This window comes from Coregonus clupeaformis, chromosome 9 (genome assembly GCF_020615455.1).
Source record: "Coregonus clupeaformis isolate EN_2021a chromosome 9, ASM2061545v1, whole genome shotgun sequence".
Lineage (NCBI taxonomy): Eukaryota > Metazoa > Chordata > Actinopteri > Salmoniformes > Salmonidae > Coregonus > Coregonus clupeaformis.
In genome coordinates, this window is record NC_059200.1 from 14,274,711 (window position 1) to 14,301,635 (window position 26,925).

At 45.7% G+C, this 26,925-nt stretch overlaps 2 protein-coding genes and 1 long non-coding RNA gene across 32 annotated transcripts in view; 2 read left to right on the top strand and 1 right to left on the bottom strand.

The window, feature by feature from the left end:
- The window catches only part of LOC121573353 (hydroxysteroid dehydrogenase-like protein 2), a 33,690-nt gene extending 27,000 nt beyond the window's left edge, over positions 1-6,690 (bottom strand). Inside the window, exon 1 of the mRNA XM_041885256.2 lies at positions 6,475-6,690. Within this exon, the coding sequence (XP_041741190.1) occupies positions 6,475-6,491 (17 nt within the window). The 5' untranslated portion in view covers positions 6,492-6,690. The remainder of the gene's footprint in view (positions 1-6,474) is intronic.
- Positions 127-4,245, top strand: LOC121573354. Of its 27 annotated transcripts, none has more exons than XR_006661385.1 (9): positions 127-274; positions 431-682; positions 818-925; positions 1,061-1,168; positions 1,304-2,624; positions 2,760-2,867; positions 3,051-3,342; positions 3,487-3,594; positions 3,778-4,245. It is a non-coding gene; the product is annotated as an uncharacterized LOC121573354 (long non-coding RNA). The 27 variants fall into 27 exon arrangements; XR_006661397.1 differs by having other exon boundaries at positions 3,051-3,303; XR_006661394.1 differs by having other exon boundaries at positions 3,051-3,264; positions 3,343-3,594.
- A 14,783-nt stretch (positions 6,691-21,473) lies between the features above and the next one.
- The window catches only part of LOC121573355 (polypyrimidine tract-binding protein 3-like), a 135,650-nt gene continuing 130,198 nt past the window's right edge, over positions 21,474-26,925 (top strand). For all 4 annotated transcript variants that reach the window (XM_041885258.2, XM_041885260.2, XM_041885261.2 and 1 more), the window contains exon 1: positions 21,474-21,702. The gene's annotated coding sequence lies outside the window, so the exon portion shown is untranslated. The remainder of the gene's footprint in view (positions 21,703-26,925) is intronic.

Below are 26,925 nucleotides of genomic sequence, written 5' to 3' on the forward strand. Positions count from 1 at the left end.
GCTGCTTCTGCAGGCTAGGAGGCTAGGTTCAGGACTGTTGCTGCTTCTGCAGGCGGCTAGGAGGCTAGGAGGCTAGGAGGCTAGGAGGCTAGGAGGCTAGGTTCAGGACTGTTGCTGCTTCTGCAGGCTAGGAGGCTAGGTTCAGGACTGTTGCTGCTTCTGCAGGCTAGGAGGCTAGGTTCAGGACTGTCGCTGCCACTAGTTGTTCTGCAGGCTAGGAGGCTAGGTTCAGGACTGTCGCTGCCACTAGTTGTTCTGCAGGCTAGGAGGCTAGGTTCAGGACTGTTGCTGCTTCTGCAGGCTAGGAGGCTAGGTTCAGGACTGTTGCTGCTTCTGCAGGCTAGGAGGCTAGGTTCAGGACTGTTGCTGCTTCTGCAGGCTAGGAGGCTAGGTTCAGGACTGTTGCTGCTTCTGCAGGCTAGGAGGCTAGGTTCAGGACTGTCGCTGCCACTAGTTGTTCTGCAGGCTAGGAGGCTAGGTTCAGGACTGTCGCTGCCACTAGTTGTTCTGCAGGCTAGGAGGCTAGGTTCAGGACTGTCGCTGCCACTAGTTGTTCTGCAGGCTAGGAGGCTAGGTTCAGGACTGTCGCTGCCACTAGATTAGGTTGTTCTGCAGGCTAGGAGGCTAGGTTCAGGACTGTTGCTGCCACTAGATTAGGTTGTTCTGCAGGCTAGGAGGCTAGGTTCAGGACTGTTGCTGCTTCTGCAGGCTAGGAGGCTAGGTTCAGGACTGTCGCTGCCACTAGTTGTTCTGCAGGCTAGGAGGCTAGGTTCAGGACTGTCGCTGCCACTAGTTGTTCTGCAGGCTAGGAGGCTAGGTTCAGGACTGTCGCTGCCACTAGATTAGGTTGTTCTGCAGGCTAGGAGGCTAGGTTCAGGACTGTTGCTGCCACTAGATTAGGTTGTTCTGCAGGCTAGGAGGCTAGGTTCAGGACTGTTGCTGCTTCTGCAGGCTAGGAGGCTAGGTTCAGGACTGTCGCTGCCACTAGTTGTTCTGCAGGCTAGGAGGCTAGGTTCAGGACTGTCGCTGCCACTAGTTGTTCTGCAGGCTAGGAGGCTAGGTTCAGGACTGTCGCTGCCACTAGATTAGGTTGTTCTGCAGGCTAGGAGGCTAGGTTCAGGACTGTTGCTGCCACTAGATTAGGTTGTTCTGCAGGCTAGGAGGCTAGGTTCAGGACTGTTGCTGCTTCTGCAGGCTAGGAGGCTAGGTTCAGGACTGTCGCTGCCACTAGTTGTTCTGCAGGCTAGGAGGCTAGGTTCAGGACTGTCGCTGCCACTAGTTGTTCTGCAGGCTAGGAGGCTAGGTTCAGGACTGTCGCTGCCACTAGATTAGGTTGTTCTGCAGGCTAGGAGGCTAGGTTCAGGACTGTTGCTGCCACTAGATTAGGTTGTTCTGCAGGCTAGGAGGCTAGGTTCAGGACTGTTGCTGCCACTAGATTAGGTTGTTCTGCAGGCTAGGAGGCTAGGTTCAGGACTGTCGCTGCCACTAGATTAGGTTGTTCTGCAGGCTAGGAGGCTAGGTTCAGGACTGTTGCTGCCACTAGATTAGGTTGTTCTGCAGGCTAGGAGGCTAGGTTCAGGACTGTCGCTGCCACTAGATTAGGTTGTTCTGCAGACTAGGAGGCTAGGTTCAGGACTGTTGCTGCCACTAGATTAGGTTGTTCTGCAGGCTAGGAGGCTAGGTTCAGGACTGTTGCTGCCACTAGATTAGGTTGTTCTGCAGGCTAGGAGGCTAGGTTCAGGACTGTCGCTGCCACTAGATTAGGTTGTTCTGCAGGCTAGGAGGCTAGGTTCAGGACTGTTGCTGCCACTAGTTGTTCTGCAGGCTAGGAGGCTAGGTTCAGGACTGTCGCTGCCACTAGATTAGGTTGTTCTGCAGGCTAGGCTTAGGTTCAGGACTGTTGCTGCCACTAGATTAGGTTGTTCTGCAGGCTAGGAGGCTAGGTTCAGGACTGTCGCTGCCACTAGATTAGGTTGTTCTGCAGGCTAGGAGGCTAGGTTCAGGACTGTTGCTGCCACTAGATTAGGTTGTTCTGCAGGCTAGGAGGCTAGGTTCAGGACTGTCGCTGCTTCTGCAGGCTAGGAGGCTAGGTTCAGGACTGTTGCTGCTTCTGCAGGCTAGGAGGCTAGGTTCAGGACTGTCGCTGCCACTAGTTGTTCTGCAGGCTAGGAGGCTAGGTTCAGGACTGTCGCTGCCACTAGTTGTTCTGCAGGCTAGGAGGCTAGGTTCAGGACTGTCGCTGCCACTAGTTGTTCTGCAGGCTAGGAGGCTAGGTTCAGGACTGTCGCTGCCACTAGATTAGGTTGTTCTGCAGGCTAGGAGGCTAGGTTCAGGACTGTTGCTGCCACTAGATTAGGTTGTTCTGCAGGCTAGGAGGCTAGGTTCAGGACTGTTGCTGCTTCTGCAGGCTAGGAGGCTAGGTTCAGGACTGTCGCTGCCACTAGTTGTTCTGCAGGCTAGGAGGCTAGGTTCAGGACTGTCGCTGCCACTAGTTGTTCTGCAGGCTAGGAGGCTAGGTTAAGGACTGTCGCTGCCACTAGATTAGGTTGTTCTGCAGGCTAGGAGGCTAGGTTCAGGACTGTTGCTGCCACTAGATTAGGTTGTTCTGCAGGCTAGGAGGCTAGGTTCAGGACTGTTGCTGCTTCTGCAGGCTAGGAGGCTAGGTTCAGGACTGTCGCTGCCACTAGTTGTTCTGCAGGCTAGGAGGCTAGGTTCAGGACTGTCGCTGCCACTAGTTGTTCTGCAGGCTAGGAGGCTAGGTTCAGGACTGTCGCTGCCACTAGATTAGGTTGTTCTGCAGGCTAGGAGGCTAGGTTCAGGACTGTTGCTGCCACTAGATTAGGTTGTTCTGCAGGCTAGGAGGCTAGGTTCAGGACTGTTGCTGCTTCTGCAGGCTAGGAGGCTAGGTTCAGGACTGTCGCTGCCACTAGTTGTTCTGCAGGCTAGGAGGCTAGGTTCAGGACTGTCGCTGCCACTAGTTGTTCTGCAGGCTAGGAGGCTAGGTTCAGGACTGTTGCTGCCACTAGTTGTTCTGCAGGCTAGGAGGCTAGGTTCAGGACTGTCGCTGCCACTAGATTAGGTTGTTCTGCAGGCTAGGCTTAGGTTCAGGACTGTTGCTGCCACTAGATTAGGTTGTTCTGCAGGCTAGGAGGCTAGGTTCAGGACTGTCGCTGCCACTAGATTAGGTTGTTCTGCAGGCTAGGAGGCTAGGTTCAGGACTGTTGCTGCCACTAGATTAGGTTGTTCTGCAGGCTAGGAGGCTAGGTTCAGGACTGTCGCTGCTTCTGCAGGCTAGGAGGCTAGGTTCAGGACTGTTGCTGCTTCTGCAGGCTAGGAGGCTAGGTTCAGGACTGTCGCTGCCACTAGTTGTTCTGCAGGCTAGGAGGCTAGGTTCAGGACTGTCGCTGCCACTAGTTGTTCTGCAGGCTAGGAGGCTAGGTTCAGGACTGTCGCTGCCACTAGTTGTTCTGCAGGCTAGGAGGCTAGGTTCAGGACTGTCGCTGCCACTAGATTAGGTTGTTCTGCAGGCTAGGAGGCTAGGTTCAGGACTGTTGCTGCCACTAGATTAGGTTGTTCTGCAGGCTAGGAGGCTAGGTTCAGGACTGTTGCTGCTTCTGCAGGCTAGGAGGCTAGGTTCAGGACTGTCGCTGCCACTAGTTGTTCTGCAGGCTAGGAGGCTAGGTTCAGGACTGTCGCTGCCACTAGTTGTTCTGCAGGCTAGGAGGCTAGGTTCAGGACTGTCGCTGCCACTAGTTGTTCTGCAGGCTAGGAGGCTAGGTTCAGGACTGTCGCTGCCACTAGATTAGGTTGTTCTGCAGGCTAGGAGGCTAGGTTCAGGACTGTTGCTGCCACTAGATTAGGTTGTTCTGCAGGCTAGGAGGCTAGGTTCAGGACTGTTGCTGCCACTAGATTAGGTTGTTCTGCAGGCTAGGAGGCTAGGTTCAGGACTGTCGCTGCCACTAGATTAGGTTGTTCTGCAGGCTAGGAGGCTAGGTTCAGGACTGTTGCTGCCACTAGATTAGGTTGTTCTGCAGGCTAGGAGGCTAGGTTCAGGACTGTCGCTGCCACTAGATTAGGTTGTTCTGCAGACTAGGAGGCTAGGTTCAGGACTGTTGCTGCCACTAGATTAGGTTGTTCTGCAGGCTAGGAGGCTAGGTTCAGGACTGTTGCTGCCACTAGATTAGGTTGTTCTGCAGGCTAGGAGGCTAGGTTCAGGACTGTCGCTGCCACTAGATTAGGTTGTTCTGCAGGCTAGGGAGGCTAGGTTCAGGACTGTTGCTGCCACTAGTTGTTCTGCAGGCTAGGAGGCTAGGTTCAGGACTGTCGCTGCCACTAGATTAGGTTGTTCTGCAGGCTAGGCTTAGGTTCAGGACTGTTGCTGCCACTAGATTAGGTTGTTCTGCAGGCTAGGAGGCTAGGTTCAGGACTGTCGCTGCCACTAGATTAGGTTGTTCTGCAGGCTAGGAGGCTAGGTTCAGGACTGTTGCTGCCACTAGATTAGGTTGTTCTGCAGGCTAGGAGGCTAGGTTCAGGACTGTCGCTGCCACTAGATTAGGTTGTTCTGCAGGCTAGGAGGCTAGGTTCAGGACTGTCGCTGCCACTAGATTAGGTTGTTCTGCAGGCTAGGAGGCTAGGTTCAGGACTGTCGCTGCCACTAGTTGTTCTGCAGGCTAGGAGGCTAGGTTCAGGACTGTCGCTGCCACTAGTTGTTCTGCAGGCTAGGAGGCTAGGTTCAGGACTGTTGCTGCCACTAGATTAGGTTGTTCTGCAGGCTAGGAGGCTAGGTTCAGGACTGTTGCTGCCACTAGATTAGGTTGTTCTGCAGGCTAGGAGGCTAGGTTCAGGACTGTCGCTGCCACTAGATTAGGTTGTTCTGCAGGCTAGGAGGCTAGGTTCAGGACTGTCGCTGCCACTAGATTAGGTTGTTCTGCAGGCTAGGAGGCTAGGTTCAGGACTGTCGCTGCCACTAGATTAGGTTGTTCTGCAGGCTAGGAGGCTAGGTTCAGGACTGTCGCTGCCACTAGTTGTTCTGCAGGCTAGGAGGCTAGGTTCAGGACTGTCGCTGCCACTAGATTAGGTTGTTCTGCAGGCTAGGCTTAGGTCCAGGACTGTCGCTGCCACTAGATTAGGTTGTTCTGCAGGCTAGGAGGCTAGGTTCAGGACTGTCGCTGCCACTAGATTAGGTTGTTCTGCAGGCTAGGAGGCTAGGTTCAGGACTGTTGCTGCTTCTGCAGGCTAGGAGGCTAGGTTCAGGACTGTCGCTGCCACTAGATTTTACTACATAGGTCAGGATGTAGGAAATGAGAAGATCAAGCATAAATCCATACGGAACACCTTCCGGGAGGTAATTCCATCCTTGTCTCCTCATTTAGTGAAAGCAACATGTGGAACTCTACCAAGAGTCTACCTGGGTTGGGTTGGGTTCCATATAACTGATTTTAACACAATTCATTCATTCAATTCAAGTTGCCTGAGTGCCAGTCTGTTTGACAATGACAGCAAAGGAGCTGGCATGATAGCACAAAGAGATGGTCACTCTGGCTAGAACTCAAGGACCAGGAACAATTTAGCAGAATACGACGAGGTAATTCATTCAACGACGAGGAGGTGTTATCAAAGACAGTACAGTATGAAGACGTGCCAAAACTGCTTCTTCAATAGAAATCCCCGATCACACTTGTAGGCGATGTCATGGGCGACTTTGGCTACCACTGCTCATGCGCAGAAACACGGTTAAGGTCGTCTCTCGCCGAAGTGCGCATGTGCAGGCCCGTCAAATCAAAGACGATATAAAAGTTGTTTTTTGACTAAAATTAAAACGTGTCAGTTTGTCACTTTCTCGAGGTTGGAGTAATAACATCTTCAACTGCTTAAGACATTGGGTCGAATCTAGGTTGTGCCTTTAGATTTCGAGAAAATGTACTACTAAGGAATATATATTTTTTAATTCTCTCATTGACTTCTCAAACCCCAAACCCCGGCCTGGTCTGTTTCACTCCAGTGACCTTTACCCTGAATCTCACTCCCTCCCCATCAGATCTTTGTGTGACATGATACAATACCTGCTAAGTTTACAACCAGTCAAATCAATCTCAGTCTAGCTGTTTGAAATACATAGCTAACGTTACATAACTAGTAGGTACACATTGTAACGGTGATATGTACAGGATAAGATCATGCGTGTGAAAGACAAACAGAAAAGTTCACTGTCTGGCTGGTTGGACTGCGTAGCCAGCTGACCTGCTTACAAGCTAACCCTGGTTAACCACATTTCAACACAGCTTGTGCAAAGTTCTGAACAAAAGTACTTCGTAATGCTCGTCATATGTTTTGCTCACAGCTTAGCTAATTAGTTACATGCAAAGTAATCAGCCACCGACTTAATCTACGAAAAGCTTGAAGGAGAAAACTAGACAACTATGTTATGTAGCCAAGAGGCTAACGTTAGCGGGCTAGCTAGCTGACGTTACTTACCCTGTGTTTTGCAACATTTTGAAACGTCAGATTTCTCTGCAGATATGTTTTTAATGCAGAGTATGTGAACGGACTATTCAATTCAGTTCAGTTCAGGAGCAAGACCGGTTCCAACTTTGCTAAAACTAGCCGGAAACAATGTGTCAAACAGCTGGTGGCCACGGCATGAAAGAGGCAAGGTGGCCTTTACCCCAGTTAGAGATGTTTTCTTCTTCTGCTTCTTCTTCTTCTTCTTCTTCTTGGGTATCATGGAGTTCGCACATTTTTGTTTGTGCATGCCGCCACCTACTGTGCGATAGTGTATGTTCAATCACGGTACATTTGTGATATAAAAATAAAAAGGAAGGGGAAAATAAATACTTTCCTATCCCTCTGTGCTGACACAAATCTACAACTCACTGGGATCCTCTCAGGATTCCTCACCCTTGACCCTTGACCCATCCTCCTCTACTTTCTTCACTGCCTCAGCATACGACACCTTCTGCACTTCTCTGACTCTAGCCACCTCAACCTGCCTCTCTCGCACCGGACACTTCCAATCCCCAGCAACATGGGCACCCCTACAGTTGACACACACACAACTTTATCCACCAAAAGTACACAATCCTACAAAATCCTACAAAATACAAAACATAAGTTTAAAAAAAAAAACTCCCACTTCTTTAGTCACAGTTCAAATCTCATCCCTACACAGGCTCAGGTGCCTGTGAGAACGAAGCATTTATCGACAGGATTCCTTGTAATTCCTCTGCTGTAAAATCCCTGACTCCCAAAAAACACTCCTTCCTATCTTCTCAGATTTCCTCTCTGTTTGCGCTGCGCAGTTCGATAACCAATGCAATAAACGCTACAAAGTCCACCTTCTTAACAGGCAACATGTCAGGATCCCTCCGTTGACAAGGAACATCATCTGGTGCCTCTACTCCTGCTACCATTGGTTCTTCAACTGCACTCCTTTCTTCCACTCTTCTCACCGCCTCCGGATAGGAGACATTCTGGACACCGCCTCCGTCTCCGTCACCCTAACAGGACACTTCAGAAAAATCGGGTGCATGTTCACCACCACAATTGCAGCATTTAGGCTCAGCGGGCATACGATACTCCTCCCGTCTACATACACTTGACACATGACCAAATTATCTGCATTTATCACACTGCATGGGTTTGGGCACGGAGGCTCTCACGGGGAATCTCATAAAACCCAAATACACGTGAGAAGGGAGAGACTCTTTATCACAAAACGATAGAATGGATGGAGAGGGCTTCCTCACTCCATCCACCATGCGGATCAGTCGCTGTGCACCAACCACTTGATCCAATTCTTCACGTATATCCTTTTCATTTACTTCTAGCGCCACCCAAGAGATAACACCCTTGATAGGCGCCCTGCTTCAAAGATCCACACACGACACATTCCAATCGGATATCTTCTTGAGGCGCAGAGCACGCTCCTTCTGTTCCATAGATACACTTTTTTTTTTTTTAATAAGCCCACTTTATCTAACGCATCCACAATTTTCATCAAGACTTCAAACGGCTCTCACAAGTAACAACATCGATCCAAAACCTTTGACCAAATAAGAATCAGAACTAGGTTTGGATTTACTAGATTCCACTTCTACTTTACTTCTCATATTTCCTTTTGTATTCTCCTCTCCCCTCCCCTCCCCTCCCCTCCTCTCCTCTCCTCTCCTCTCCTCTCCTCTCCTCTCCTCTCCTCTCCTCTCCTCTCCTCTCCTCTCCTCTCCTCTCCTCTCCACTCCTCTCCTCGCCTCGCCTCGCCTCTCTTCTCCTCGCCTCGCCTCGCCTCGCCTCTCCTCTCCTCTCCTCTCCTCTCCTCTCCTCTCCCTCCCCTCCCTCCCCTCCCCTCCCCTCCTCTCCTCTCCTCTCCTCTCCTCTCCTCTCCTCTCCTCTCTCCTCTCCTCTCCTCTCCTCTACTCTCACTCTCCTCTCCTCTCTAAAAAAGTAAGTAAGAATTTCAGAATTAATAAAACAGACGAAAATCCAGTGTTTCTATGTCAAACAGTTTTGTTATATTTCAGTCTTCTGTGATGTACATAAAGTGTAATATTGGGATGCAAAGTCAAAATGTAATACATTTCAACTCAATATTGACATGGTACACCATGTGTGTGAGGTGTGTACTTTCAAAGTAGATTTGTTTGAGACAACCAAGAATCACTCTGTGTGACCCTGATTTAGCTAACTGCAGTAAAAGGTTTTAAGGAGCCTTTTGGTCCCAGGTTTTAAGGAGCCTTTTGGTCCCAGGTTTTAAGGAGCCTTTTGGTCCCAGGTTTTAAGGAGCCTTTTGGTCCCAGGTTTTAAGGAGCCTTTTGGTCACAGGTTTTAAGGAGCCTTTTGGTCCCAGGTTTTAAGGAGCCTTTTGGTCCCAGGTTTTAAGGAGCCTTTTGGTCCCAGGTTTTAAGGAGCCTTTTGGTCCCAGGTTTTAAGGAGCCTTTTGTTCCCAGGTTTTAAGGAGCCTTTTGGTCCCAGGTTTTAAGGAGCCTTTTGGTCCCAGGTTTTAAGGAGCCTATTGGACGCTCCGGGCCTTCCTCTGACACTGCCTGGTATAGAGTTCCTGGATGAAGCTCTCGACCGTCTCCACTACAGCCCCGTCGATATGAATGGGGGCGCGGTCGGCCTTCCTTTTCCTGTAGTCCACGATCATCTCCTTTGTCTTGATCACGTTGAGGGAGAGGTTGTTGTCCTGGCACCACACGGCCAGGTCTCTGACCTCCTCCCTATAGGCTGTCTCGTTGTTGTCGGTGATCAGGCCTACCACTGTTGTGTCGTCGGCAAACTTAATGATGGTGTTGGAGTCGTGCCTGGCCATGCAGTCATGGGTGAACAGGGAGTACAGGAGGGGACTGAGCACGCACCCCTGAGGGGCCCCTGTGTTGAGGATCAGCGTGGCAGATGTGTTGTTACCTACCCTTACCACCTGGGGGCGGCCCGTCAGGAAGTCCAGGATCCAGTTGCAGAGGGAGATGTTTAGTCCCAGGGTCCTTAGCTTAGTGATAAGATTTGAGGGCACTATGGTGTTGAACGCTGAGCTGTAGTCAATGAATAGCATTCTCACATAGGTGTTCCTTTTGTCCAGGTGTGAAAGGGCAGTGTTGAGCGCAATAGAGATTGCGTTATCTTTGGATCTGTTGGGGCGATATGCAAATTGGAGTGGGTCTAGGGTTTCTGGGATAGTGGTGTTGATGTGAGCCATGACCAGCCTTTCAAAGCACTTCATGGCTACAGACGTGAGCGCTACGGGTCGGTAGTCATTTAGGCAGGTTACCTTAGTGTTCTTGGTCACAGAGACTATGGTGGTCTGCTTGAAACATGTTGGTATTACAGACTCAGACAGGGAGAGGTTGAAAATGTCAGTGAAGACACTTGCCAGTTGGTCAGTGCATGCTCGGAGTACACGTCCTGGTAATCCGTCTGGCCCTGCGGCCTTGTGAATGTTGACCTGTTTAAAGGTCTTACTCACATCGGCTACGGAGAGCGTGATCACACAGTCATCCGGAACAGCTGATGCTCTCGTGCATGTTTCAGTGTTACTTGCCTCGAAGCGAGCAGAGAAGTAATTTAGCTTGTCTGGTAGGCTCGTGTCACTGGGCAGTTCGCGGCTGTGTTTCTCTTTGTAGCCTGTAATAGTTTTCAAGCCCTGCTACATCCGACGAGCGTCAGAGCCGGTGTAGTACGATTCAATCTTAGTCCTGTATTGACTCTTTGCCTGTTTGATGGTTAGTCTGAGGGCATAGCGGGATTTCTTATAAGCTTCCGGGTTAGAGTCCAGGGAAGATAAGACAATTGAGTTCAGCTAGCTAGCTATTTGCCTGCTTTAGGTAGGTAGCTAGCTAACGTTAGCTACCTACCTGTACATGTTAACTATACTGAACAAAAATATAAACGCAACATGCAACAATTTCAAAGATTTTGCTGAGATACAGATCATTTAAGGAAATCAGTCAATTGAAATAAATAAATTAGGCCCTAATCTATGGATGTCACATGACTGGGCAGAGGCGACCCACTGGGGAGCCAGGCCCAGCCAATCAGAATGAGTTTAGTTTAGTTTTATTTTGAATTGAGAAGCGATGAGAGAAAACAATTGAATTAACGTTTGTGTTTTGTGTCGTTTGTTCTGATGTTTTATTACCATGACTACAAGTATCACTGAAATAATGCTCCCGTAACAATGCATTCGGAAAGTATTCAGACCCCTTCCCTTTTTCCACATTTTGTTACGTTACAGCCTTATTCTAAAATTGATTAAATAAACAATTTTCAGCATCAATCTAAACACAATACCCCATAATGACAAAGGGAAAACAGTATTTTTAGAAAGGTTTGAAACTTAAAATAAAAAACAGAAATACCCTATTTACAGAAATAACTAATTTCATAAGTATTCAGACCCTTTGCTATGAGACTCGAAATTGAGCTCAGATGCATCCTGTTTCCATCGATCATCCTTGAGATGTTTCTACAACTTGATTGGAGTCCACCTGTGGTAAATTCAATTGATTGGACATGATTTGGAACGGCACACACCTGTCTATAAGGTCCCACAGTTGACAGGGCATGTCAGAGCAAAAACCAAGCCATGAAGTCGAAGGCATTGTCCATAGAGCTCCGAGACAGGATTGTGTCGAGGCACAGATCTGGGGAAGGGTACCAAAACATGTCTGCAGCATTGAAGGTCCCCAAGAACACATTGGCCTCCATCATTCTTAAATGGAATAAGGTTGGAACCACCAAGACTCTTCCTAGAGCTGGCCAAACTGAGCAATCGGGGGAGAAGGGCCTTGGTCAGGGAGGTGACCAAGAACCCGATGGTCACTCTGGCAGAGCTCTAGAGTTCCTCTGTGGAGATTGGAGAACCTTCCAGAAGTACAACCATCTCTGCAGCACTCCACCAATCAGGCCTTTATGGTAGAGTGGCCAGACGGAAGCCACTCCTCAGTAAAAGGCACATGACAGCCCACTTGGAGTTTGCCAAAAGGCACCTAAAGACTCTCAGACCATCAGAAACAAGTACTCTGTTCTGATGAAACCAAGATTGAACTCTTTGGCCTGAATGCCAAGCGTCACGTCTGTAGGAAACCTGGCACCATCCCTACGGTGAAGCACGGTGGTGGCAGCATCATGCTGTGGGGATGTCTTTCAGTGGCAGGGACTGGGAGACTAGTCAGGACCGAGGCAAAGATGAACGGAGCAAAGTACAGAGAGATCCTTGACGAAAACCTGCTCCAGAGCGCTCACGACCTCAGACTAGGGCGAAGGTTTGTGAGAGAAAAATTAAGTATTTACCTGATTTGTTTGATATTAATACTATAAATAAATAAATAAATAAATAAATACATTTCTTTTCTACTAATGCTGTGTTTTTATGGTCTCCACTCTAACTCCCTGCAGCTAATCTGGACGTATGGTCACTAGAGGGCGCTGACAATTGATCTACAGCATTCCATAGACAAGATGTGGTGGGTGTAACCGAGATAAAGATAGTATCTGTTCATCCTTGTATTTGGGAAACTAAGGTTAGGGGTTAAAACAACACCAGTTGCAGATAGCCACACGATAAACCCAAAGTTGCTTATGATGCCCCCGATCTGCATGGGAGGGGTGGAACCAATCATGACTAAAGCATTTTTAGTGTCAGCTATGTAAGAACCAGCATTTTCTGTAAAGGTTAAGCTCTCGGCAACACACACTTCGGAGTGGTTGAGGTCGACCAGCTTCATTATTGCAATAATTAAATTGATATTGAATAAAGATGATTGTTTGAAGAAATGACAAAGTCTCTCTCACTTGATTAGAATATTCCACGACAGGTTCACCTTCCAACAGGACAACGACCCTAAGCACACAGCCGCCAAGACAACGCAGGAGTGGCATCGGGAGAAGTCTCTGAATGTCCTTGAGTGGCCCAGCCAGAGCCCGGACTTGAACCCGATCAAACATCTCTAAAGAGACCTGAAAATAGCTGTGCAGCGACACTCCCCATCCAACCTGACAGAGCTTGAAATGATCTGCAGAGAGGAATGGGAGAAACTCCCCAAATACAGGTGTGCCAAGCTTGTAGCGTCATACCCAAGAAGACTCAAGGCTGTAATCGCTGCCAAAGGTGCTTCAACAAAGCACTGAGTAAAGGGTCTGAATACCTATGTAAATGTGATATTTCAGTTTTTTCTATTTTATAAATTAGCAAACATTTCTAAAAACCTGTTTTTGCTTTGTCATTATGGGATATTGTGTTTAGACTGATGAGGGGAAAAAACAATTTAATCAATTTTAGAATAAGGCTGTAACGTAACAAAATGTGGAAAAAGTCAAGGGGTCTGAATACTTTCCGAAGGCACTGTATAAGGCCATATATGGTCATGTATTACTTTTCCATATGGGACAGTTAGCTAGCTAGTTTTCTTTTTGGTATTCTGCTGGACGATTTAGCATAGGTAACGTTAGTTGGCTGGCTAGCTAGCTAAATTGCCCAGCACAATTTTTGTATCCAAAAAGCAAAACAAATTGCATGGAAAATCTACACCACATGACCAAAAGTATGTGGACACCTGCTCGTCGAAAATCTCATTCCAAAATCATGGCCATTAATATGGAGTTGGTCCCCCCCTTTGCTGCTATAACAGCCTCCACTCTTCTGGGAAGGCTTTCCACTAGATGTTGGAACATTGCTGTGGGGACTTGCTTCCATTCAGCCACAAGAGCATTAGTGAGGTCGGGCACTGATGTTGGGCGATTACGCCTGGATCGCAGTCGGCGTTCCAATCCATCCCAAAGGTGTTCGATGGGGTTGAGGTCAGAGCTCTGTGCAGGCCAGTCAAGTTCTTCCACACCGATCTCGACAAACCATTTCTGTAGGGACCTCGCTTTGTGCACGGGGGCATTGTCATGCTGAAACAGGAAAAGGCCTTCCCCAAACTGTTGCCACAAAGTTGGAAGCACAGAATCGTCTAGAATGTCATTGTATGCTGTAGCGTTAAGATTTCCTTTCACTAGAACTAAGGGGCCTACCCTGAACCATGAAAAACAGCCCCAGACCATTATTCCTCCTCCACCAAACTTTACAGTTGGCACTATGCATTGGGGAAGGTAGCGTTCTTCTGGCATCCGCCAAACCCAGATTCATCCGTCGGACTGCCAGATGTTGAAGCGTGATTCATCACTCCAGAGAACGCGTTTCCACTGCTCCAGAGTCCAATGGCGGCAAGCTTTACACCACTCCAGCCGACGCTTGGCATTGCGCATGGTGGTCTGAGGCTTGTGTGCGGCTGCTCGGCCATGGAAACCCATGACGTTGCTTTCAGAGGCAGTTTGGAACTCGGTAGTGAGTGTTGCAACCGAGGACAGAGCGCTACACGCTTCAGCACGCGGGCCCTTTCTGTGAGCTTGTGTGGCCCACCACTTTGCAGCTGTTGTTGTTGCTCCTAGATGTTTCCACTTCACAATAAAAGCACTTGCAGTTGACCGGGGCAGCTCTAGCAGGGCATAAAGTTCACGAACTGACTTGTTGGAAAGTTGGCATTCTATGACGGTGTCGTGTTGAAAGTCACTGAGCTCTTCAGCAAGGCCATTCTACTGCCAATGTTTCTCTATGGAGATTGCATGGCTGTGTGCTCGATTTTATACACCCGTCAGCAACGGGTGTGGCTGAAATAGCCGAATACACTAATTTGAAGGGGTGTTCATATACTTTTGTATATATAGTGTATATAATTATTATATTATATCTCTGATATTTTCGTCTCCTCTACAACACTTGGTTTCTTTCACGGCAATCTCGTTCGGATTTTGCACACAACCTTCTTCTCGATCCCGGTTCTTTGTGCACTGTCGCTATGAGTCAGTTGTTCGACATTGCAGCTGACAGTGCAGGCGACTGCAGACTGATCTGCCTTGCGTCATGAATGACGGCCTGTTGTCTGGACCTCTGGCCGTCTCTATGGGGGTGCCACAGGGTTCAATTCTCGGGCCGACTCTATTCTCTGTGTATATCAATGATGTCGCTCTTGCTGCTGGTTAATCTCAGATCCACCTCTACGCAGACGACACCATTTTGTATACATCTGGCCCTTCATTGGACACTGTGTTAACAAACCTCCAAACGAGCTTCAATGCCATACAACACTCCTTCCGTGGCCTCCAACTGCTCTTAAACACTAGTAAAACTAAATGCATGCTCTTCAATCGAACGCTGCTTGCACCCGTCCGCCCGACTAGAATCACTACTCTCGGCGGGTCTGACTTAGAATATGTGGACAACTACAAATACCTAGGTGTCTGGTTAGACCGTAAACTCTCCTTCCAGACTCACATTAAGCATCTCCAATCCAAAGTTAGATCTAGAATCGGCTTCCTATTTCGCAACAAAGCCTCCTTCACTCATGCTGCCAAACATGCCCTCGTAAAACGGACTATCCTACCGATCCTTGACTTCGGCGATGTCATTTACAAAATAGCCTCCAACACTCTACTCAGCAAATTGGATGTAGTCTATCACAGTGCCATCCGTTTTGTCACCAAAGCCTCATATACTACCCACCATTGTGACCTGTACGCTCTCGTTGGCTGGCCCTCACTACATATTCATCGCCAAACCCACTGGCTCCAGGTCATCTATAAATCTCTTCTAGGCAAATCCCTGCCTTATCTTAGATCATTGGTCACCATAGCAACACCCACCCGTAGTATGCGCTCCAGCAGGTATATCTCACTGGTCATCCCCAAAGCCAACACCTCCTTTGGCCGCCATTCCTTCCAGTTCTCTGCTGCAAATGACTGGAACGAACTGCAAAAATCTCTGAAGCTGGAGACACTTATCTCCCTCACTAACTTTAAGCATCAGTTGTCAGAGCACCTTACCGATCACTGCACCTGTACACAGCCCATCTGAAATTAGCCCACCCAACTACCTCATCCCCATATTGTTATTTACATTGTTATTTATTTTGCTCATTTGCACCCCAGTATCTCTATTTGCACATCATCTTCTGCACATCTATCACTCCAGTGTTAATACTAAATTGTAATTATTTTGCACTATAGCCTATTTATTGCCTTACCTCCATAACTTACTACATTTGCACACACTGTATATAGATTTTCTGTTGTATATTTGACTTTATGTTTTGTTTTACCCCATATGTAACTCTGTGTTGTTGTTTTTATCGCACTGCTTTGCTTTATCTTGGCCAGGTCGCAGTTGTAAATGAGAACTTGTTCTCAACTGGCTTACCTGGTTAAATAAAGGTTAAATAAAAACATAAAAAATTAAATAAATAACTACTCATTATTATTTGTAGAGCAGTCAGTCACAATTTAACTTTAATTTAACTATAATACATTACGGTTTTGATCCTTTCGAACACGGCCATTGTCAACACAAATAATGGGCACGTTCGAGGTTGTCGTTATTCCGAGCACGTTGTGCAGATGGGCAGATCTTGACGTGATGCCTTAATTCGAGTCATGGGTAACTTCATCCTTGGAGTGTCTGGAAGTGGGCGTGTCAATAGCAGTGGGAGGATCAACCGTAGTGGGCGTGTCAATAGCAGTGGGAGGATCAACCGTAGTGGGCGTGTCAATAGCAGTGGGAGGATCAACCATAGTGGGCGTGTCAATAGCAGTGGGAGGATCAACCGTAGTGGGCGTGTCAATAGCAGTGGGAGGAGCAACCGTAGTGGGCGTGCCAATAGCAGTGGGAGGAGCAACTGTAGTGGGCGTGTCAATAACAGTGGGAGGAGCAACCATAGTGGGCGTGTCAATAGCAGTGGGAGGATCAACCGTAGTGGGCGTGTCAATAGCAGTGGGAGGATCAACCGTAGTGGGCGTGTCAATAGCAGTGGGAGGATCAACCGTAGTGGGCGTGTCAATAGCAGTGGGAGGATCAACCGTAGTGGGCGTGTCAATAGCAGTGGGAGGATCAACCGTAGTGGGCGTGTCAATAGCAGTGGGAGGATCAACCATAGTGGGCGTGTCAATAGCAGTGGGAGTCAGCTAATTCGGCAAATGTGTTGCCACTCAAGACTGTTTGCATGGCTGCTGTGTTTGTGTGGTCTTGGCAAAGATGATGGTAAGGAATCTCAGGCTAACATTTAGCATCTTTGGTGTTCTTCATAGACGTATACTAGCTTTTTATTTCTGTCTAACATTTAACGTGGCTATAATCTACCAAGCTAGCGTTAGTTAACATATCCTGTTAAAGTAGCTATATCATCACTGAGAGTCCTGTTTGCTGTGAGCGACTGTTAACTAACGTTATCAACTCATCTAACTAACTAGCTAACTATCTTACTAAACTATTTGTCAGTTATGGTTGTTTGACAGCATATCACATGTCCCCCCCCCCCACACACACATTCTGAAATTGCATTTTTGTCCCCCCCCCCAGTTTTATCATTGCAATGTGATACAAAAAGTGGCGACGGACACTTCCGAGCGGTCAGGTAGGCTGTGTGAAGGCAAAGCTTCTGAAAGGCTGGCTGGATCAGCACGGGAGACTTGAGCATAGTTCAATGTGTAGGTGTTGCGCTCTTTCGCCGAGTTGTAAAAGCAAGCAGAGCAGAAACTGGTTACTCTTTAGTTGACTGATGTAGCTGGCAAGGTAACTGCTGTATAACTTAACAGAAAAAAAACCAAACTAGTGTTTATTCGCAGTGCTGAGCTAGTATTGTAGCTGATATGTAACGTTAGCTAACGTTTCATCCCCTCTCGACTGAGGTGAATGAATAAGCTACGCTAGCTAGTAGCTACCACAGCTCTAGCCTCTAGTTATCTGTCAGATAGCGATATGAGGTGGCTATTATTACTATCTGACAGCTGTTGTTTGTATGGAAATGTTTTGTAACCTTTGTTTTGTCCCGTTTCAGAAGTGAATTAACTTGGCTAGCTTGCGCCAGTTGATGTACCGTTCGAGAGTGTGCTGGCCAAAAGTTTGCTAATGTTAGCTATTATTTTTGCCTCCATCACACTAGACCTGAATCAACGATTGAAGATTGATATTCTGACGTTTTTTCAGTGCAATGTTAGTTTTATTAGTCAGTTTGGCAATGTATTGTTTTTTTTTTACTATTGAATTACCTTTGATCTAGTTCAGTCTTATTAATCACTTAAACATATTCAATAACGATCTCTTACCTAGCTTGATGACTGTGGGCCTTTTTGCTTACTTACTTTTGTTCTAAAAAGGCATATTGGATTGTGTAAAAATGCAGGAAATTAGCTTTAGATGCCCAAAAAGTAAGGACCCCCCCAGACCCCCTACCAGGTTATGTCCCCCCCCACTTCTAAAACCAAAGTGGCACCCCTGTAATAAATCATCGCATTTGCTAGTGGCATAGAGCAGTAGAGTTGAGGCACTTACAGAAGTTGCACACACGTGGGCGAACATTTTTAGTAACCTAGGTTCGGGGGAAATGTTTCCCTTTTATAAACCCATTTCATGCAAATCTACGTCATTTTACATGACTGGAGACTTTGGCAGAATCTTTTTTAATACCGCACAAATGATCGAAACTGCAGGCTACTTTGACACTGAAGAACTGAGAATCTGAGATCAATAAAAACGACCTTGTCCTGAATCCATCAATAGCCTAGGTCTAGGTGTGTGGAGACACATATTGTACAATATGAGAAAATTATTGTCCTAAAAATGCTTTCCAGTTTCACTGACTCACCCAATGATGTGCATCTCACTCCCTGGTGATGGCAATGCGCTCGTGCCAAATGCCTCTCTTTCTCTTTTGTAAAACAATATTTGGAAGTTGATCAAATATTTTGGTAGCCTACAGCGTAGAGTCTTCTCTTTTCAGCTGGAGCCATTTGCTTTCCAACCTGTGTTTTCCCTCGATTGTATTTCAAATATTGCGAAAGGCCTGTTTTGTCTGCATTGTCTGTTTTTTTCTCTGACAGATTTGCGGCGCGTTCCCAACTGTAGGCTATGCCTTGTTATTGGGCTACAATCCACAGCTAGGATATATTTTAAGGAAGCTATTGATCCTCTGTGGCTAAATTCTAGGCCTTCTCATGGCGTAGTAGGCTATTCTGAATGATTTCATTTATTTCTGAACAGACAGCAGTAATTCTATAACTTTGGCAAATGTACCTGCTCCTCCTCACTACATAGAGCCGTTGTAGCCGGAATACCAGTCTCTTTAGCTAGAGGATTTCCCGTTTATTTCATTTTTTATCACCAGCCAATGTGATCACATCACACCAGAGAAGCTGTCGACATTCAAACTTACCCAGCAGTTCATTGTGAATGCTGTAGCCTATTTCATATCCAGCAAGCAAGAGCAAGGTGCTTCTTTCCTCGAATATATATATATATATATATATATATATATATATATATATATATATATATATATGCTATGATTCTATAAGGAAATAAATGATGAAGTGCAACGCTGGAGAGATGAGAGTTGCAGGCTCATGTATATCAGAGCACAGAGAGAGATAGATTATAGAAAGTGCATCGCATTCTAGTTATGTGAGAGAAACCCACAGTCATGCGTTTGTCTCAAACATAGGTTACAATGTTGCGCAAACCATAACCGGCCAGACCAATCCAAATCAACTCTTAGAATATTAGGCACAGCCTACTTTTTCACATAACGTTTTTTTTTTGTGGGGGCAGGAGAATTAAGGAAGAGGCAACTAGAATGAACTTTGATCTATTTTATTCGAATTTTTACATTGTAAAAAGTGACAATTATTTGTCATGCCTGGAGAGGTACCGGATCCGGCCAAATAGGTTCTGGAACAAAACAGTCCAAAACGGAGAGGTGCCGGATCCTGTTCCGGCAGGATCCGGCTCAAATTAAGTACTGGATGACATTAATAATAATATGCCATTTAGCAGACGCTTTTATCCAAAGCGCCTTACAGTCATGCGTGCATACATTTTTTTTTTTTTTTGTATGGGTGGTTCCGGGGATCGAACCCACTACCTTGGCGTTACAAGCGCCGTGCTCTACCAGCTGAGCTAGAGGACCACGTTCACCACATTCAGAGGACCACATTCACTGCTATAAACCTGTCTCCAATATAATCCCACAATTTACACAGACCCACTGCAGACCTTAATGTGAAAAGGCGTTCCATGGTCTGTTTTGTCAACGACCTCAATGTATTCCAAAGACTTGTGGTAACCAGATGATCCCAATCATTTAGGTGGCCTAGTGGATGGATCATGTTGTTGAGACCACACTAGGCCCAGCGGAGAATAAGGGAAGAGGGGCAGCATCAGGAACACTGTAATAAGCAACTCATTCTCAAACCCTGAGCAATATGACATTTCATTCATTACAAATTACATAACCCTCCCCTGGACCAAAAATAAATAAATAAAAAATACTAAACACCTCCCCCTGACTGAATTTTAAAAAGCATGACCCTCCCCCACTTTCCTCCGGTAAATATTGTGTACATTTCGACCTCTCCCTTAATAGGCTCACAATTTGGCAAGCACTGAATGACTATCTCACAATTTTAGCCATAACTGTTTATTAATGTGTTACACTTTACATTTATATTTTAGTCATTTAGCAGACACGCTTATCCAGAGTGACTTACGGGAGCAATTAGCATTAAGTGCCTTGCTCAAGGGCACATCGACAGATTTTTCACCTAGTCGGCTTTGGGATTCGAACAATAGATCATGTTATAAATATGAATGAATCAAAAAAGCCTATAGGCTATCAGCCGGTAGAAACACAAAGCAGTATGAAAATGTATGCACTCACTAACTGTAAGTCACTCTGGATAAGAGCGTCTGCTAAATGACTAAAATGTAAAATGTAAAACACTCAGCACTGGCTCCCTCTGCTGGAGGTTGTGTGCCATGTTTATAGAGCAACTCATGGACGAGATATCCTGTGGGGCAGGCTATAACCTGAATAAATATATTTTTCAGCGCTATACAAGTAATGCAATCCTCTGATTAATGTCAATGAATGTCACATGGTCTTGCAGTGACCATGTGATGTGGGGCACACACACAGACACACACACACACACACACACACACACACACACACACACACACACACACAGGATGAGAGAGAAAGAGAAAGAGAGTGGGGGAGGGGAGGGGAGGGGGGACGACGACGACTCTAGCTTTCCCTTGCATTGAAGTGGTGTTCTAATTGCGTGTGTATACAAGACTCCTGTATTTCTAGTCAGACTGGTGCAACAAGTTTCTACATGCTGCAGTGTTCACTGTGCTGCATGTCAACCTCTACAGCCTCTATGATCTAGGCCTAAACGTAGTAGTACATGGCTGACACATACTCAAATGAATTGAATGTTTATCATTGACTGTCTGTGTGTGTGTGTGTGTGTCTGTGTGTGTGTCTGTGTGTGTGTCTGTCTGTGTGTGTGTGTGTCTGTGTCTGTGTGTGTGTGTCTGTGTGTCTCTGTGTGTGTGTCTGTGTGTGTGTCTGTGTGTGTGTGTGACCCACACAGCAAGACAAAAGCAAGATCATAGCAACATCACTGTTAGTAACAACCTGTGATCAGGATATGTGTATTGTTCCTTTATTACCTGATATACATGTTTATTATAGGCTTTAACCATAATTGATAAACCATTTCTTCAAGCCTCAAATAAGAATAAGTGGTATGATTGTATGGTGTCTCTCATGGGTAAATTAGAGTGGAAGATTGAATAAAGTGGAAAGTCTTGGATCAGTGTGATCCATTAACTTGATTAATTAATACCTGTCGTTGAACAAGATTATCCCTGTTCAACTAACTCCTAGTGTGCAGCAGACAAGTGGTTAGACTCCAATCTTTCCCTACATGATAACCTCTCCCTCTATCTCTCTTACATGGCGGGCACAGATATATTCTAGACTTTTTTCTATCCAAGCTGCGTGCGCGGTGATGGCGCGCTAGGGCGCAGATTGGTGTAGGCCTACATGGATGCGCGTTCGTTGTTGAAAGTGACAAAGGTGCGTCTCTTTTGGAGCTGCCTGAGAGGGGAGGCCATTTTGTACAGCGAGGCAGGCAGGCGTCTGTACATGTCTGTGTATTTCAGTGCTCACGTCAGGAACAGGAAGCGTGCCATTGTGCGTATGAGAGAGAACATTTTCTGTGTTGTGGGGGCGAGAGCTATACCAGGCACTAGTAACAACACCCAAACCTATTTCCTCACTTTCCCGAGCGTCCACTGTCCTTTCTACACTGTTTCCTCTGTGCAATGGATGGGTATGTTGTTTTTTTCTGTACAATATTTGCCGATTACACACACGCATGTAACGTTTTTTGCGTAACACCTCGCACTGTTTTCATGAAGCCTATAGTGTGGAATTATTACGGATAGAAGAACATTTAGAGAATTGAACGCGGTAAGGGAGGGTAGGGGGCGCAAACAAACCCCTCTCAGACAATTAAACCGTACATTTTGGTTCTTTTTAAAGTGTTTAGACCGATTTAATGTTTTTATTCTATTAAAGTAAAGACTTCACGTCGCTGGAAAAACTATAGAATGTAGAGGAAATCCCATTTCCCGTGTGTTTACCGCGCATGGGTGTTTGCCTGTTCCATTATCTGAGTTTGATTTGAGAAAGTGATAGAAAACACATTTTCCTTCAGTGATTGAGTTGCTTTTCATATACGTGTTAGTCGTGCATAATGATTATCAATACTGTAGCTCACAAAGGCACAGTCAAATGAACATTAGATTAAAGATTTGCTGCCATTTTAAGATATGTAAGGGGCGTTTCTGTCTTGTTCGCGAAAACAACAGAACGCTCTGATACGTAAAGCATCATTTAGAGAATAATTAGAACCTGTTTGAAGAGAACTCTTAAAGTAAAATTATTATGTGATCTAAGCATAGATATACATTGTATTAAAAATATGTTTTAACAACTGAATAGGAGCTATTTTAAATCATTGTTTACAACTCGTGTGCGAGGAAAAGGGGGGGCTGGGTGATAGCTTTATACAATCTTCCTACCAACCATTTCCTTACAACATTTTAATAAATACTTTTAGATAGGCTTCACACGCCCAATTATCCAACAGTTGGATTGGGTTTAGGCTACGCTATAATTCATTTACAAATATCTGCATGTAATAAATTAGCAGTGACATAGTCATAGCCTGTAACGCTGTTTCGAATCATACAAGCCAACTTGCTATAGCCAAGTTGTTGACCATAACTGTACAGTTTGGTAAGACAATTTGTAACAATTCTATGCCAACTCCCAACTTCGAATAGTCTGCCACGCTGCCTTGACTTCTCTTCCCGAAACAAAAGACGGCGTTCTGTGTCTCGCCTCTGGCCGCTCTCTTTGTGAGCTAATGGAACAAATACAATGCAACAAAGTAACGAAGTGGAAGTGGACCATTAGAGTTAAACCACTTACAGGAACTCGTGTAGGATATGGATATAAAAGTTGCATTAAATGAAGCCGATGATTCCAATGTGCAGTGAGCCGAGGTGTGTTGTGTGAGCTTCGTCAATGGGGATTTCCGTGATTGTACATCACAAATCACTGTATGACAACTATCAGTGATAAGGCAGGCTATTCTATAGGCCTATACTGAAAAGTGTGAGAACATTTACATTTTAGTAGACGCTCTTATCCAGAGCGATTTACAGGAGCAATTAGGGTTACGTGCCTTAGTCGGCTCGGGGATTAGAACCAGCGACCTTTCGGTTACTGGCACAACGCTCTTAACCACTAAGATACCTGCCGCCCCGTAGTGGGTAGGCTAGTGGTTTTGCCACCTCATCCCCCTCTTGATGTGAACCAAAACACAACAGTCCATTTATTGTAGAATGTGTGTCGTCATAGCACAGTGATAAATGTGTATGTTAATGTTAAGTCTTGAGTTCAGAAATAAATTATTTTTTATAAAATAAGTCATATTGTGTTTGATGAACACACTGGTGCCAGGTGTTAAACCCAACAAATTTGCACCAAATCTTTTGAATATTAAATATTGAACAAATATTGAACCGTGGATGAATAATGACTGCTCAAACTAGTTTTTGTTCAGTTCCCTTTGGCCCTGTCTTGCCTATTAAACCTGATAACTTTGGCCCGTATTGTTTATTAAACCTGATAACTTTGGCCCTGTCTTGTTTATTAAACCGGATAACTCTTACAGGGATTGTTCTGTGTTATAGTCACTCTCAGATATAAATGTTTTACACAACCTACAGTACATCAACTCAAATCACATTCACCAAATACAACAGGATCACATTCACATGCACCAAATACAACAGGATCACATTCACATGCACCAAATACAACAGGATCACATTCACATGCACCAAATACAACAGGTTTAGACTTCACGGGGAAACGCTTACTTACGAGCCCTTTCCCAACAATGCAGAGTTAAAAAGTAAGAACATTTGCAAATAAAAATAGAAAATAGTAACACAATAAATACCAATAACAAGGCTATATACAAGGAGTACTGGTACAGAGTCAATGTGCAGGGGTACGAGGTAGTTGAGGTAGTTGAGGTAATATGTACATGTAGGTAGGGGTAAAAGTGACTAGTCAATCAGGATAGATAATAAACAGAGTAGCAGCAGTGTTGGTAGTTGAGGTAATATGTACATGTAGGTAGGGGTAAAAGTGACTAGTCAATCAGGATAGATAATAAACAGAGTAGCAGCAGTGTTGGTAGTTGAGGTAATATGTACATGTAGGTAGGGGTAAAAGTGACTAGTCAATCAGGATAGATAATAAACAGAGTAGCAGCAGTGTTGGTAGTTGAGGTAATATGTACATGTAGGTAGGGGTAAAAGTGACTAGTCAATCAGGATAGATAATAAACAGAGTAGCAGCAGTGTTGGTAGTTGAGGTAATATGTACAATGAAGGAAAAAAGTATTTGATCCCCTGCTGATTTTGTACATTTGCCAACTGACAAAGAAATTATCAGTCTATAATTTTAATGGTAGGTTTATTTGAACAGTGAGAGACAGAATAACAACAAAAAAATCCAGAAAAACGCATTTCAAAAATTTTATAAATAGATTAGCATTTTAATGAGGGGAATAAGTATTTGACCCCCTCTCAATCAGAAAGGTTTCTGGCTCCCAGGTGTCTTTTATACAGGTAACGAGCTGAGATTAGGAGCACACTCTTAGAGGGAGTGCTCCTAATCTCAGTTTGTTACCTGTATAAAAGACACCTGTCCACAGAAGCAATCAATCAGATTCCAAACTCTCCACCATGGCCAAGACCAAAGAGCTCTCCAAGGATGTTAGGGACAAGATTGTAGACCTACACAAGGCTGGAATGGGCTACAAGACCATCGCCAAGCAGCTTGGTGAGAAGGTGACAACAGTTGGTGCGATTATTCGCAAATGGAAAAAACACAAAAGAACTGTCAATCTCCCTCGGCCTGGGGCTACATGCAAGATCTCACCTCGTGGAGTTGCAATGATCATGAGAACGGTGAGGAATCAGCCCAGAACTACACGGGAGGATCTTGTCAATGATCTCAAGGCAGCTGGGACCATAATCACCAAGAAAACAATTGGTAACACACTACGCTGTGAAGTACTGAAATCCTGCAGCGCCCGCAAGGTCCCCCTGCTCAAGAAAGCACATATACAGGGCCCCCTGCTCAAGAAAGCACATATACAGGGTCGTCTGAAGTTTGCCAATGAACATCTGAATGATTCAGAAGAGAACTGGGTGAAAGTGTTTTGGTCAGATGAGACCAAAATGGAGCTCTTTGGCATCAACTCAACTCGCCGTGTTTGGAGGAGGAGGAATGCTGCCTATGACCCCAAGAACACCATCCCCACCGTCAAACATGGAGGTGGAAACATTATGCTTTGGGGGTGGTTTTCTGCTAAGGGGACAGGACAACTTCACCGCATCAAAGGGACGATGGACGGGGCCATGTACCGTCAAATCTTGGGTGAGAATCTCCTTCCCTCAGCCAGGGCATTGAAAATGGGTCGTGGATGGGTATTCCAGCATGACAATGACCCAAAACACACAGCCAAGGCAACAAAGGAGAGGCTCAAGAAGAAGCACATTAAGGTCCTGGAGTGGCCTAGCCAGTCTCCAGACCTTAATCCCATAGAAAATCTGTGGAGGGAGCTGAAGGTTCGAGTTGCCAAACGTCAGGCTCGAAACCTTAATGACTTGGAGAAGATCTGCAAAGAGGAGTGGGACAAAATCCCTCCTGAGATGTGTGCAAACCTAGTGGCCAACTACAAGAAATGTCTGACCTCTGTGATTGTCAACAAGGGTTTTGCCACCAAGTACTAAGTCATGTTTTGCAGAGGGATCAAATACTTACTTCCCTCATTAAAATGCAAATCAATTTATAACATTTTTGACATGCGTTTTTCTGGATTTTTTTGTTGTTATTCTGTCTCTCACTGTTCAAATAAACCTACCATTAAAATTATAGACTGATCATGTCTTTGTCAGTGGGAAAACGTACAAAATCAGAAGGGGATCAAATACTTTTTTCCCTCACTGTACATGTAGGTAGGGGTAACAGTGACTAGCCAATCAGGATAGATAATAAACAGAGTAGCAGCAGCATGTGTGGAAGACTGTCTATGTGTGATTGGCCTCACTATTCATGTGTGTGTGTGTGAGCGTATGTAGTGTGTGTGTATGTGTGTGTGAGCGTATGTAGTGTGTGTGTGTATGTGTGTGTGAGCGTATGTAGTGTGTGTGTGTGTGTGAGCGTATGTAGTGTGTGTGTGTGTGTGTATGTGTGTGTGTGTGAGCGTATGTAGTGTGTGTGTGAGCGTATGTAGTGTGTGTGTGTATGTGTGTGTGTGTGAGCGTATGTAGTGTGTGTGTGTGTGTGTGTGTGTGAGCGTATGCAGTGTATGTGTGTGTGTGTGAGCGTATGTAGTGTGTGTGTGTGTGTGTGTGAGCGTATGTAGTGTGTGTGTGTGTGTGTATGTGTGTGTGTGTGAGCGTATGTAGTGTGTGTGTGTGTGTCAGAATGTCAGTGTAGTGTGTGTTAGTGTGTTGGGGGAGTCCAGTGTGCAGATATGAAGAATGACTAATGAATATGAAGTAAATATCACTATTCAATGACCAACAAACCTGTTTAGCAATAGAAGATATGCTGCAATCAGCTATGGCTTTTGACAAACTCATTCAGTTATTCACCCTACACCTACACACTAGTTATCTCACACTGTATTCACCCTACACACTAGTCCTATGTTATCTCACACCGTATTCACACTACACACTAGTCCTATGTTATCTCACACCGTATTCACCCTACACACTAGTCCTATGTTATCTCACACCGTACTCACACCGTATTCACCCTACACACTAGTCCTATGTTATCTCACACCGTATTCACCCTACAGACTAGTCCTATGTTATCTCACACCGTACTCACACCGTATTCACCCTACACACTAGTCCTATGTTATCTCACACCGTATTCACCCTACACACTA